At 48.5% G+C, this 13,146-nt stretch overlaps 1 protein-coding gene across 1 annotated transcript in view; it reads right to left on the bottom strand.

Annotated features, from left to right (window-relative positions):
- The window catches only part of IGDCC3 (immunoglobulin superfamily DCC subclass member 3), a 106,031-nt gene that overhangs the window by 20,195 nt on the left and 72,690 nt on the right, over nt 1-13,146 (bottom strand). The window contains exon 6 of the mRNA XM_072871139.1: nt 7,549-7,707. Within this exon, the coding sequence (XP_072727240.1) occupies nt 7,549-7,707 (159 nt within the window). The remainder of the gene's footprint in view (nt 1-7,548; nt 7,708-13,146) is intronic.

Raw genomic sequence — 13,146 nt, 5'->3', positions numbered from 1 at the left:
CAGCAGTCTCTCGTCGTTTGTACACACGTAAAACAGAAAGCGTGCATAACCCTTCATAGCGTGTGGCACCATGCAAGGCTATCACCCTGGCAGAAACAAGCACTCTGCTACGGAGGCTCGTAAAAATCAGCACATATTGACAGTATGAAGTGGTGAGGAAGGAAGGCTGCAACTACATGCGGCAATTATAGTATTTGTGGTTGGGGAGATCTGCTGTTTCATCAATGGCAGAGCTAAAGCAATGCCCTGGCTTTGCCCAAAGGACCCGTACGGCATTAGCAAACTGCTTGCAAATGGAAAGAAAGATATGGATGTGCATACAGCAATCTGGCAGGTTGTTCTTTCCCCAGTAAATATCAGACTTGCTGCAGACTCTCCTGGTAGCAATAGATTGGGGAGCCTTTTTTACCCCAGATCTGCAGCCTGGGACTCTTGGGGTCCTGCCAAACCTGGCAGAAGACTCCACCATCCCTGTAACTGCTGCTCACCTCGTAACCAAATGTTTTCACCTTTAACAATAACATTTTTAAACGGAAAGTGATTTCCCCCCTTCCAGCAGCTCAAAAGAGATTTAAAATCATTTATCAGAATAAAACAGCGTATCAGCCTACAGAAAGCCAGGCCTGAAAGACACTGCCAAATTGGTGAGTTTATTCAAGAAGTTACGCTTCAAAGGGCAAAGTGATAAATAAACCCCATGTTGCTGCTGAAACCTAAAATCAAGTGGAACCGGCAGTAGCCACAACGAAGACAAACAGACAAGAGGCATGGGCCCGTAATGAATTTACTGACCAGCGTCACATAACGGATGGCTGGTGTTAAATTTTCCCAACAAAAGCAAGATTATGCAGGGAGACATGCTCAGTGCCACTTGCTGGCATTTTCCAAGCATGGGGTTGGTGGGCTTTGCCACCAGCAGAGATGAGGGGATGGGAGAAGAGAGCAAACTGATCCAGCAAAATGTGTTGAGGGGTGGCCAGGCTGCTGGTGGGAGCAGCTATGCAAGAGCAGAGCCTTATGGTTCATGGCCAAAAAAACCCCTCAGGGTTTGCTGCGGGAGCACGGAGTGATAAAGCTCTTCCCCAGCCGCACGCATGCAAGGGAAGAGCATCGCTACTGCTGCAACGAGGCCAAACTGCAGCGAAAGGTGCTTGTGTGTAAGAGTGAAGTCATGCACGTTGTAAGTCCTGCAAGCAGAAAGACACAGAAATTCATTGAAGAGCCCGTCTACCTCAAAGGAGCCCCCTCTTTCATTTTTAATAATCAAAGGGAAGCGGAGCATGGCAGGTCTGACTTATGTTAGCGGTAGGGGGTGTCCGCCGCCAGAGTTTATTGTCAGGCCACTTCTGTCGGCGCTTGGCTCTACTAATGAACCTGATCTCAGCAACCTAATGGACACATATTTCCAGAACCTCCTGCTAAACTTCCCCATGTGCCAATCGATCCCTTGTCCTTTTATTTCCCTCCTACATCTTTTCCTCTCTAGACTTATAAATTAAAACAAAATTCAGGATGGGTTCAATAAAAGTTGGAAACATGGATAAACAGGGGGAAAAACCCCTCTTCCCTGCAGTGAATGGTCCCTTTGTGGTGTATAGTGAGAGCATTAGAGACTTGATTTTCAAGACTTCCTTAACCTCCCGCCCCCCGCTTTGTGTTGGCGCGGTTTTGCAGGAGCAATTATTTTGCAAGTGGCTGTGCAGCTCCCTGCTTTCATCTGGGCTCACAAGTTGCACCCGCAATACTCGCAGGTGCAAACCCACGATGCCAAGGAAGGGCACAGCCATCTTCCAGCTCCTTGCTGCAGCTTCATTAAAGATCCTGCCGCTTGGCTCTTTGCCTCTGCCTCCCCCCCGCTTCACCAAATCTCAAACCCGCCGTTTGTTCCAGCAGAAACAAAGTTTAAATATGGAAAGAAGCATCCGGCGTAACCCTTCTGGAATTGCCGGCTCTCCTTATCCTCCCTTATTAGCCCGTGTCAAGAGGGAGTAATTGGAGCGGTGTCGCGTGTGACTCGGGGGTAACGAACATGCAGCTGCGGCCCCTGGCTTGGCGCCAGCGATGCTATTCAGGTCCGCGGCCCCTCGGGTTCCTCGGGTCCCTGCTCCCTTCCGCTGTCCCTCCTCTTCGCTGTCTCGCTAAACACAATCAGATCAAAACCCCAGCCCCTGTTTAACTTGCTTAAACTCTCCAGGGAGCAGGCGGCCACTCCTTTGAACGGCTCCAACCTCCGCTGTGCTGAGCTGTCCCTGCTTGGTGGCATCTCTCCTTGAAAGACATGGGATGCCCTTCTGCTGTTCCTGCTCCTCCTGGCTTTCTCCAGGCATTGCTCTGTCCCGTTCAAGTCTCACCCTACTCCTTCTGGTGCAGAAGGAGCGGCAGCGTGGAGCTGTAGCAGCAAAAGGGCCCAGGCCGCAGCAGAAACCCATGGAGTTAAAAGGCTCCTTGTCCCCATCACCAGCTTCTGACAGCATCAGAGAAAGGACATGGTCCGGGTGCCACCAGGGTCTTAACACGGAGACAGACATTGCTGCAAGGAGATGCCCCTCTGCTACCCCAGACCAGGGTGCACCCGACCCAGTGTTGGTACCAGCATCCCCAGGCAGGGTGCCTTGAGGCGGGTGCCGGTGCATGGTGTCGGGGCGAATGGCTCCTTTCCTGGGCAGAAGAACATCTGCTCTCCTCCTCCCAGGTCCTCTCCCTGCCCTTTCAAACGATTTTGACAGGAACCAAGAGTTTGCCACCTCTGGCCCTGGGTTAGTGGGAAAGGAGCAGAAGCAAAGCCCTGCCTTCAGCCAAGCCCTGCCTTCAGCCAAGCCCTGCCTGCTGCCAGCCCTCCACCCCCCTCGTCATTCATAATTAATAGAGCATCTTGTCAGCGCTCATCTCGCCTTGCACGGAGGCACAGCAGCCTGAACGCCTCTCCCCCTTCCACACTACATGCCAAAAGGCCATTGCAGGCAGCGAGAAGCAGCGCTTCTCAGCCCTCCATGAAGATCTTGACAAAGACAGTAATGAAGACCACTGTTAAGAGCCAAGGATTCAAACCTGGCAAGGAGGAGGGGGCAGGATCCAGCCCTGGCTTGTGAAGTATGAAGAAACCAGAGAGTTGATTATTCAGGACTTAATGGGAGGGAGGGAATCATGCAGTTTTAATGAATATTTAAAGGCATGACATTGGTATAAAAAAGCAATAATGCTTAATACCACCCCCAGAATCGTTAACAAAGTGCTTCAATAGCTTTTACTGTGCTCAACAAACTGTGATAGCATGAAGATGCACTGTAACAGCGGGTTGTAACAGAAGACCCGGACGGGCTCCATCTCTTTAGGGACATCTCATCTCAAGAGTGACCAGCCACCAGTGTGTTCCCCAAGATAACAGGGAGCTTTGCTGCCCTTGCTGTGAGTTTGTGGCGTGGTGCTTATTGCAGCACCTGACAGCTCGCTGAGAAGGACTGTCCTAAGGATCAGGGAGCACTGACAGCCGATGCACCGGTGCCAGACGAATCCTTGCCCCTTGCATCTCAGTATGAAGCTGTCATTAATTCTCAAGTAGCCAGAGTGGCAGGATGAGGGAGGGAGGCTGGGGTTAGGAGAAGGAAGAATAACATGGAACAACAAAACCTGATAAATTAGGCTACTGGAACCTACAATAAGGGTATAAAGGAGAAGACAGGTCAACGGGGAACTCAGGCAAGCACAGCATCAGATGACAGGAGATTTAAGACAAAGAACTGCTGCCCACTTGGCTTCTCTCTATTGACTACAGAGGATGCCCAGATGCTTATGTAAGTAACTTAACTATTTAAGTTGTAGAGCTGGTGGGATTGCTAGGGCCAAAAGATGGAACCCATGACCATGTCCGCTGAGAAACAGGCAGAGACCACTCAAGGAGGCTGTCACGGAGGCTGTACATCAGCCCTCAGTGGGCATCATGAACTTCTTGTCCCAGCAAGGTGCAGGCTGGAGCTCCACAGCAGTGGGACGTGTTCCCATGTCACCTACTGTTGTGCTCCTGGGAGGACGCTCCGGAGGGCTCAGGCACCCCATCTCACTCCAGCATTCTGACAGACGAGATCTGAGTGCCCACCTGTCCCTGAGCAGTGGCTCTTCTTGAGAGGGTAAACATGGGCAGGAAGGGGACTGCTCCATGGGGCACATTGACCCATGCAGCATGTACTGAAGCTGGTTTTGCAGCATTAATTAAGGGCTAAACTCAAGGACAAACCAAGTACCACAGAGCCGGGCCTAAAACACAGCAACTGCAATACATCTGCTGATGAATTCAACCCCACAGCCAAGGCTTGCAATGCCAGTGAGCAAGAACGATGGAAGAAACGTCAGGAAATGCAGCAGTGGCCGGATCTGCTGGACCAAGGAGCGCTGCCCGGTTCTGCTGGCAGAAAGCAAGGCGAACAAGGCAGTCATTGTCAGCAGAGCCTTCAAAAACATGTCCTTAAGATGGGCACTCATTTATGAGATGGGATCTCATTTTTCTGCATAGCTTTCAGGAGGAAATGAAGCATGGAGTGGAGAACACTGGTGACCATCTGGCCATTCACAGCCCATCAGTTTGTTATGACACCAAACACATAATAAAGCACAAAAGATTGCACAGGAGGTAGAGAGAAAGCGCTTTGATTTTTTTTTTTTCCTTGCCACCGAAGCCTGCTCTTCCCTTGCACCACACGCACGCACACCCTCCGTTTCAGCCGGCGATGCATTCGTCCCTTCGACAACTCCCCCCGTGAGACTTTCATTCGCAGCTCGGCACAAAGCAATATTCAAATGGCTGTGCCGGGATCTGAAGGGAAAATGGAAACTTTCTTGTGTGAGAACCTTACAAAAGAGATCAAAGGAGCCTAAATGGCCAGGGGAGGGCAGGAAGGGAGGGAGCGGGGGATTGACGCCTTCTCCTCTGAAGGGAGGAGGAATTCCCAGGAAGATAATAAGACGGCGTTAGATGATCTGAAGGAGAGCCTGCAATGCGAAAGGACATTACTGCCGGAGCAGAGCGCAGCCCTGCACCAGGACACCTCTGCCCACGCAGCTGCTGTGATGGGGACAAGGACCAACGCTGGCAGCAGGAGGGTGGACGTGGTCTCAGTCCTAGCCTCCTGCTAACCCCTTGCCTTACAACAGGAAGCATTGCCCTTTCTCCCCCAGTTTCCCACCTATAAAATGTGCCTCTTTCAAAAGACGCAGGGCAAGTTAATTTGTGCTTCCAGGCACTTCAAGGGCCCCTGCATAAAGGCAGCAAGTACCTGGCCTGGCATGCTTTGAGGACGCTGTATTGTCATGGCCTTGTGCTAACTTCCTCTCCAACCAGGCTTTTGATAGCCTGCTCTTTGCTTTTATTCTCTTTACGGATGTGATTTGCATTGCTGACATCTTGACAAAGATAAAACCCACAGTCTCCCATGTCAGTCATTATCGGTGTTTTCTTCCCAGACAAACCTGAACAGCAATCATTTGTACCTCTCAGCTGGAAAATTCAGGCAAAATGAGATTCAGAGGAAGGAAAAGCTGCTACCAGAGGGAGGGTGAGCAAACCTGGGATGAGTCCAGCTGCCTGGCCAGAGTCTGCCATTAGCTTCCCTGGGGAACAACAGCTCCCCGAAAAACATGAAGCATTTTATGGATGGGCAACAGAGGTTGGGGTCCTGGACACCGCAGCTCATGTCTAAGGGCTACACCAAGGATGCAGTGGCCACGCTTCTCCATACCATTGCCAACTTCTCTGCTAATGCTGACCGCAGGAGCATCCCCCTTCCACAACAAGGCTGGGCTCCGATAGCCCTGTGATTACCATTTTAGGGACAAATTCTCATCTTGGTTTCCCAGGTGAAAATCCACAGTAAATCTACCCTAGAGGAACTCCAGCACTAGACCAGCTGCTCAGGAGCTGATGTTCAAATCTCCAAAGAGACTGAAAACTGCCGATCTGTAGCCATGAGAAGTTGTGCTACCTTTCCCCCTCTCATCCAATTGCTAACAGAAGCAGTCAACAGTATTCAATAGCTGTATTTTTACAACTTCATAGATTTTCCAAGTAATTTCTTTTGGCTCTGCCTGCTTCCCTCCTGTACATCAGCTTTGTGTTTGGGTTTAGTAGACCTCTGCTACATGCACCATGTGCAGAGCCATCCTGCAGCAGCTCTAAAGGGTTTGTATTAATACAGCACGGTTGTTCTTACTGCCTGGGTTGGTGTTTCTTAATAAGGGGACTTATAGGTGTGCCCACCACCAGCCAGCTGGGAGGCCCCCTCGTTGCATTGTTCACCCAGAAATCCAACAGCAAAAGGAACGGCGAGTTTTCACCTCCTGCTCTGTCTGATCAGCACCTGGGACTCAGGAGATACGAGCAGCCCTGTATAAGCACCCTTTCTACATTGCTCCTCGCTGCTGCCAAGGCAAAGGGGAAAAGGGATGCCAGCACCCAGGGACCACGGCTGCTGCACAAGCGGTGCAGTGCCGGATCACCGCCAGCGACACCCAGGACCTGTCAGGTGAGCATCAGGGCTGGAGCAGGGCACTTTCCCCATCACCAGCATGAAAGGTTCAATTAGCTCACTCCAGCAGGAGGTGTATAATTTTAGATTCAGGATATCATCAGTCAATAGTTAATGAGTGAACTGATGAGAGTGCGAGATGCTTTAAGTGGACTAGCTTGAAGAGGAGGTGAGTGCCTGTAATCAGGGGTGGATTACTGCCATTCAGAGCACGCTGCCAGCTGGGTTTGCCTTCTGAAATACTTGCCTGGCTCCCCTCACCATGGAAACTGGTTGCACGGAGCATGTAGAGGGGATTTGTTCGGTTTCTTGAGTGCTGATCTCTACTCTGGCCTGAATCACCCTTTACAACTGGCATTTCAGGACAGTTGCTGCGGGGAAGGGGAGCAACCTGCATCTCCTGGGCATCTCCCCCAAAGGGTGCTTTACTCATGTCGTGGCAAGGGGCTCAGATACAGTGTTGACTGCTAAAGAAAACAGCTCACTAACTTTTTGGAAATGGTTTTAGACTTACTGGTGCCATGTCAGTTGGACAGCAATACTCTGTGAGTGATATCCACTCCTGGATGTCACTGCAGGAACAATATCTATCATGCAGAGGGGTCCAGTATAAGAACAGTGCCTGTGTCCCCATATCACTAAGGACCATGCAGGGGTAAGAGATGAATTTGGCTGATTAATTCAGCCCAGGCTTTCTGCTGAGATGTACAAGTATGATTGATAACAAGTAACCACCGGTGTCTGTTAAGCCAAATAAATGCCTGTGAAGGGGTGGGAAACCACTGCAACCCATGCAGGTGAAGCCTCAGTTGAATGATACCTGGTTGCCGCTCATCTGCGTGGGACACAGAGACATACCCCCACCTGGAAAACCACGTGTCTAGAAAAGAAGTCCTTTGTCTGATACCATCAGAGAAGCAAAGTCAGCATCTGTCCAACCCAACCCATCACAGCGGCCGGGCGACACGTAGAGCCTGTGCAGAGGGCACAGCGAAGCGGGCATCACCGCTCCCCAAGCCCCAGCTTTGCTCACCTTGTACAACAAGCCTGCCCTGCGCGGTCCTTCGCACCCGAGTGCCGGGTTTGTTTGCTGCGCACACATAGATGCCAGAATGCTGCACAGTGAGGTCCGAGATCATGAGATTTCCTGTCCCCAGCACCTGGATCCCCTCCACGCCAATCGGACGGCCGTCTGAAAGAAGAGGAAAAGGGTAAGAGTCACATGCTGGACCTTTGAGTGAGGTTCGCCAGGGCACAGTCCTCAGTGAGGTCCAATTTACGTACTTATGGAGGGTGTCATGCTCTGTTACTGGGATTTGCCAAGTAAAGTCAGTGCGTTTTAGCTGATGCTCTTAGCAGAATTGCCTTCTGGAGAAAACCAGGATCCTCAGGTGTTTGCCCAAAACCACACTTTGTGCTGCTTGGAAAACCAAGGTACCATCACAGGAAATGTGAAAGCTTTCAGCCACATGTTCAGATCAAGATGAAGTGTCCAGAACACTTTTCAACAGAACAGTTAAACCAAGTTAAATCATATCAGCTTCTTATATTAGACTGACCAGGGATTCAACCAGCTCAACAGCCTGCTCCAAACAGAGATGCTCTGGGAAGGAGAAGACCAGCCAACCTACAGCAGTATTTCCCTGATGCACTCCCCCAGCCACCAGCAATTTATGACTTGGGGATTTCCTGAGCCAGAAGTTATGCCTTTTTGCCTGCTAACCCTTGATGGATTTTTGTGCCTGTGGAAACTATGCAAACACTGGATTTTCAGTTCCTTAGTTCCTGAACACAAAATAGCTCAGGGCCAAGGAGCCAAACTCTGAGCTGGTGGTTAGATCTGCTCAGCTGCTCTGGCTTGGAAGGGTGACTGGAAAGGGCTGCCTCCATCCGGAGTGCTGGGTCTGAGGCAGGCTGGCAGGAGAGCAGTGACGTTTCCAAAAAACCATGCCTGGCTCCAGCACAAGGTCTTCAAAATTGAAGCACTTACTTAACATGAAATAGTTCAGTATCAGGGAATTCACCTTTTTCCAACAAAGCCTATTTTCACTGGAAAATTCCCAGCCAGCTCTAATTACAATGTGTTTCATTAGTATCAGGTTATTGCTTTTTATTGTTTCATTGGTTTGTGTTTTAAGACACTGTCTGACAAAGGCAGCTCTAAATCAGTCCTAGCATGTGTCAGGGTGTCTGAGCAGAGGGGCAAGGCAGGGGAGCAGTTTTACTGGAGGAGCAGTTAAAGGGAGCACACTTTCATCAGACAGGAAATGGGAATCTACTCCCTCTCTCGCCTTTGCTCATGGAGGAGGTTAAAGAACCTACAGAAATGAGAGAAGCAAGAGCCAGCCCTGGTGATCTCCCCGCCTGACCATCCCATGAGTCCTTCATACATGTGTGTTCCGGAACAGCAGAAGAGCCCGTGTCTTGTGCTTCAAAGTTGTGGCTAGTAAAAGGAAAATTCATCTGAAGAATTCCTCCGGGAAGCTCTATTGGTCTGTGCCATAATCTTGCTAAGGAAATGGAAGAAGCCAAATAAAACCAGACCTGCTCTGTAGGAAGCAATGGGTCATGGGGAAAGATCTGAGATGCCCTAGCTGGTTTCCACTCCTGTGGGCCACCTCCTGAGAGATCTAGGTAATGACTGTTCAACCCGCTTTAACATTTATCATCATCCAGTGGGCAGAACAGTTTCCAGGGACATTTAGCGCTGAAGGACTCAGGCTGGTTACCAATATTCATGGCACACAACCACTTCAGTGGCTGCATCTGGTGTAATCCAGCAATGGGAAACCTTCATGGAAAACGCAGAGGGAAACACAAGTTGCCACAGGGCCGCTCCAGTCACCCCGAGACACCCCATTATCCCCAAGGATTTCCTTCATAGCCTCTGCTGTACAACAACATGGCCCCTGACTGAGAGCTGGCTCATGCCTGACCTTGGGCAGGCTTCATGCTTCAACACAGACAGGCTTGCAGGGCTAGTTAAAAGTTATCTTGCAATCATATGCTTTAGATGTAATAGCATGCTTTGCATAATAAAGAATATTATGAGGATTTGGGCCATTCACAACCAACAGGTTCTGGAATAGGTTGGGAAAAGGTGAAGGCACTCAAGAAGAGGGACAAATTAATCATCAACCCAGAAATGCCACTTTGCAACCCGCTGCCCAGCAAGCGCTTGGATCCCCAGAGAAAGGCATGTGATGGGACGGAGAGCAAGTGTCTCTGGCAGCATTAGTGAAAGCAGCGCACGTTCATCAGCTCGCAAGCCTGGACCGTACAAGTGAGGGATCCCATTTCAGATTAACAGCAGCATCCTGCTAGGAAACACCGGCAAAACATGGACTGAAAGCTACAAAGCACTTCACAAACGTATCTGCTGCCATGTTCTTTATATATAGTTTTTCAGGAAATTTTTAAACTTAAAGGTTTCCTTACTTCATTAGGCAGGCAATGCCAGACCACCTCGTTATTTGCATTGCAAAGAAAAATGCTCAGGTCTTTTTGAGAGAGAAAAACAATGTCATTAAATGATTAAATGATCACATAGCTGGCCAAGCCACTGCAGCAGTAAATGGCTCAGTCATAAAAAGGACAGTAAAACATGACCTGTCCCACATTTAACGAGCAGTAAGAAGGAACCATTCCTTTCAAACATCATTTGAACTGAAGTGTAAAGAGGTCTGAATTAAATTCAAATTGAACTTGATTTCATCTTTTAAATTAGACCTTTTGGAAGTCCATATTTACAATAGGTGTAAAAATCAAATCTCTCTCTCGAGGGAGGGGCGGGACCAGTGGAAGATGCGAAGTGGCCATACCTGCATGCTTCATCACATCATTGCCTTAAGAAATACCACAGAAATGTGACTTGAATGTCAGTAGTTTTACTGTATTATTTATAATGTGCTACATAATTTAAGCATGCAAAGACCCAGCCTGCAGCAGGTACTCCACACAGTCCAAATACCAGCAGCGATAGGTCCTCAGTTGCCTCTCTAGTTCCAACTATTAATTAGAGGTGTGGTGGTCTGAAGAAACATCTCCTGTCAATCAAGCATCTTTCATTTCCCTGAAGAACAAAGCTCTCCAAGCTCAGAAACCTCGGGGGATCTGCCATTTGATTCAGAGAGTGCGGCCACCTCTCACAGCCAGCAAAGATCACCATGCCAGATCATCCCATATGCCTCTTACTCAACTCCTCTCTTTCAAAGAGCACTGAAAAGGGCTTCTAGAGAAATACCTCTGCTTTCTCAGCCTGCTCCATCCTTCTTACTCTACTGTGCCTCACTCAACCTGAGCCATCCTGTGATCTGTTAGAAGCCCTTCAGCTAATATCAAGTCCAACTCGGTAACACTGACAACACATATAAATAATACAGAGTATTTACACAAGAAATCCCTTGCATCCAGAAAGCTCAGCACTTCACAGAAGTGCTGTGCAGAGGGACTGATATCTCACACCTGCTTTGCAAGGGTTGCTATCTATTTTAACCCTGTTTCACTTACACAGAGACCTGAAGAGCGGCTTGGATTAAGGCATCCAAACGCTGAAACCCCACCTTCCTGGCATCGCTTGCCATCACCAAGTCATCTCTCCATGGAGGAGATCCGAAAGACTGCCAAAGCTAACACTGTTGCTCAGTTCCCAAAGCTCTCAGGACCCATGCAGGCTTGAAACTGCTACTCATCTACCATGTCCTTCTACTTCTTCTTATGAAGTCAAAAGCAGAAAATTTGAGGGCTGAAAACAAGCCAGACTGGGTAGAAATGTCTGACAGATTCTGTCAATCCCTGATTGACAAGGGCTGGAGGAGAAGGTTCAGCTGGTTGTGAAGAGCAGCCAGGCAACTGATTAATAAAGGAGACTGTTCTCGAAATGGGAGATGCTCCCAGAGTATGCCCCGGCTATGGACCAGTAGAGGCTTCCAGGTTCCACACTGGGGTGAAGTCTGGATGAAAGATGCCTGCGGTTTGGGAGCTGCATTATTTATTTTTCCAAGGTGTATGTGATGCTTTCTGGAGTCCATTCTCCGCCTGCTAACCGAGTGATTGGCACACCGGCACCAATTACGGAGACCCGTTAAAACGTGCCAGGCGATATGAATATGCAACAACACGAACGCCTTTCTTTTATAAGTAGCAAGTAGAAAGAAAGTAACAACTTTCTAATGTTGATCATTTAGGTCTTTTGTGAACTCTTTGTATTGTGCCATAGCAGCCTTCCACTTTTTAGACACATGGGTCTCCTGCTCCGGCAGTCACTGGGCACTGTGGATTAGCATATTTAGAGTACATTGCAACAGTTGACTATTCAGTATGTGAAGTGGTGAAATTTACTCTATTATTTCTAAACACTTACGGGAACGGTGCTCCTGTCAACCAGTCAGCCATCTATTGCAAGCTTCTGTGTCCAATAAGTTACCAATTAATTGGCTCCTACAATTGTTGTATAGTTTACTTCTTGAATGGCGCGCTCTTTAGTAATTTCCTTCCCATTGTGCGAGCCTTTCTGACAACTTCTGTATAACGCTATCAGATAATCACTGTCTTTTCTCTCTCGCTTCACTTTTCTATATCTCTCTAAATAGTTTATTATTCTGCCTTGGTACCTTTTATGGAGGCCAGCTCAGTGGCCTGTCAGTTAAAGGGTAAGGATACATTAAAATCGTCATTCATTCAAAAGGCTTTGCAGTAAGTGCCCAGGATATTCATTTGTGCACACATACAGGTCCAAGCCTGAAGTGTGTAGCTCTGAAAGGAAAAGCCCTATCTTCCCTGAACAAACCTTTAATGATTTTACATTTCTCTCAGAGCCTGCTCTCTAATGAATGTTGACAGTTCATGCACGGCAAGACGCAGGAATTCTGTTTGTGGTCAGGGGCTACAACATATTCCCAAGGAAATTAAATTCAAAATTGATTGTGTGACACTCAAAAACTGGCCCAGAATTTGAATGATTTCGTTCAAGCAAAATATAGCTGCCTTTCCCACTAAAAACCAGCCAGGTTTTAGCAAAGCCAAAGCGAAAAGTGCAGATGTTGTTTATGGCTTGCTTTCCCCTGCACCAGAAAGCTATAAAAGCAAAATTGTTCTTTTGCTCCTTTCTGATAGAAGAAATGCCACAACGTCAAAACTGTGAGCAAAGGGGTTCAGCGAGACACTCCGAAACAGCAACATGCCCTGTGCAAAGACCCGGCATAATGGCAATGCCACAATTCTTCTTTATTTCAACCAAGCAAGAAAGATGTTCACAGATAATTGACTTTTTTTGTTTAAATTAAGTCAGGCCTATTGCTAAATCAGCTGCATCTCTCTAAGACTTCGTGGCCATGGATTTTTTTATTTCTGGAAGCGGACGAAAAGGGGTTTTTTCCAAGTAAGTTAAGGGGTTATTTAAGCTGAACCAGCTCTGGCGGAAGAACTTCTGGAAGGAGGCCCTCACGTGGGAAGAAGCCATGTGTACAGATGACAGATGCTCGGAGGACCTCCCCGTCCAGCGTAAGCCCCTCTCCCTCATTCTGATCACACAGACATGGAGACATGAAAGCGCTTCTGAAATGGCTACAAAGAGATGACAAACCCACCAACTCATCAGAGCGCCTGTACGCCACATCGCTGTCGAGATCGG

The sequence above is a fragment of the Ciconia boyciana genome, chromosome 8 (assembly GCF_034638445.1).
Source record: "Ciconia boyciana chromosome 8, ASM3463844v1, whole genome shotgun sequence".
NCBI lineage: Eukaryota > Metazoa > Chordata > Aves > Ciconiiformes > Ciconiidae > Ciconia > Ciconia boyciana.
Note: the sequence above shows the minus strand (reverse complement) of the source record. Positions and strands in the feature narration are given on the sequence as shown.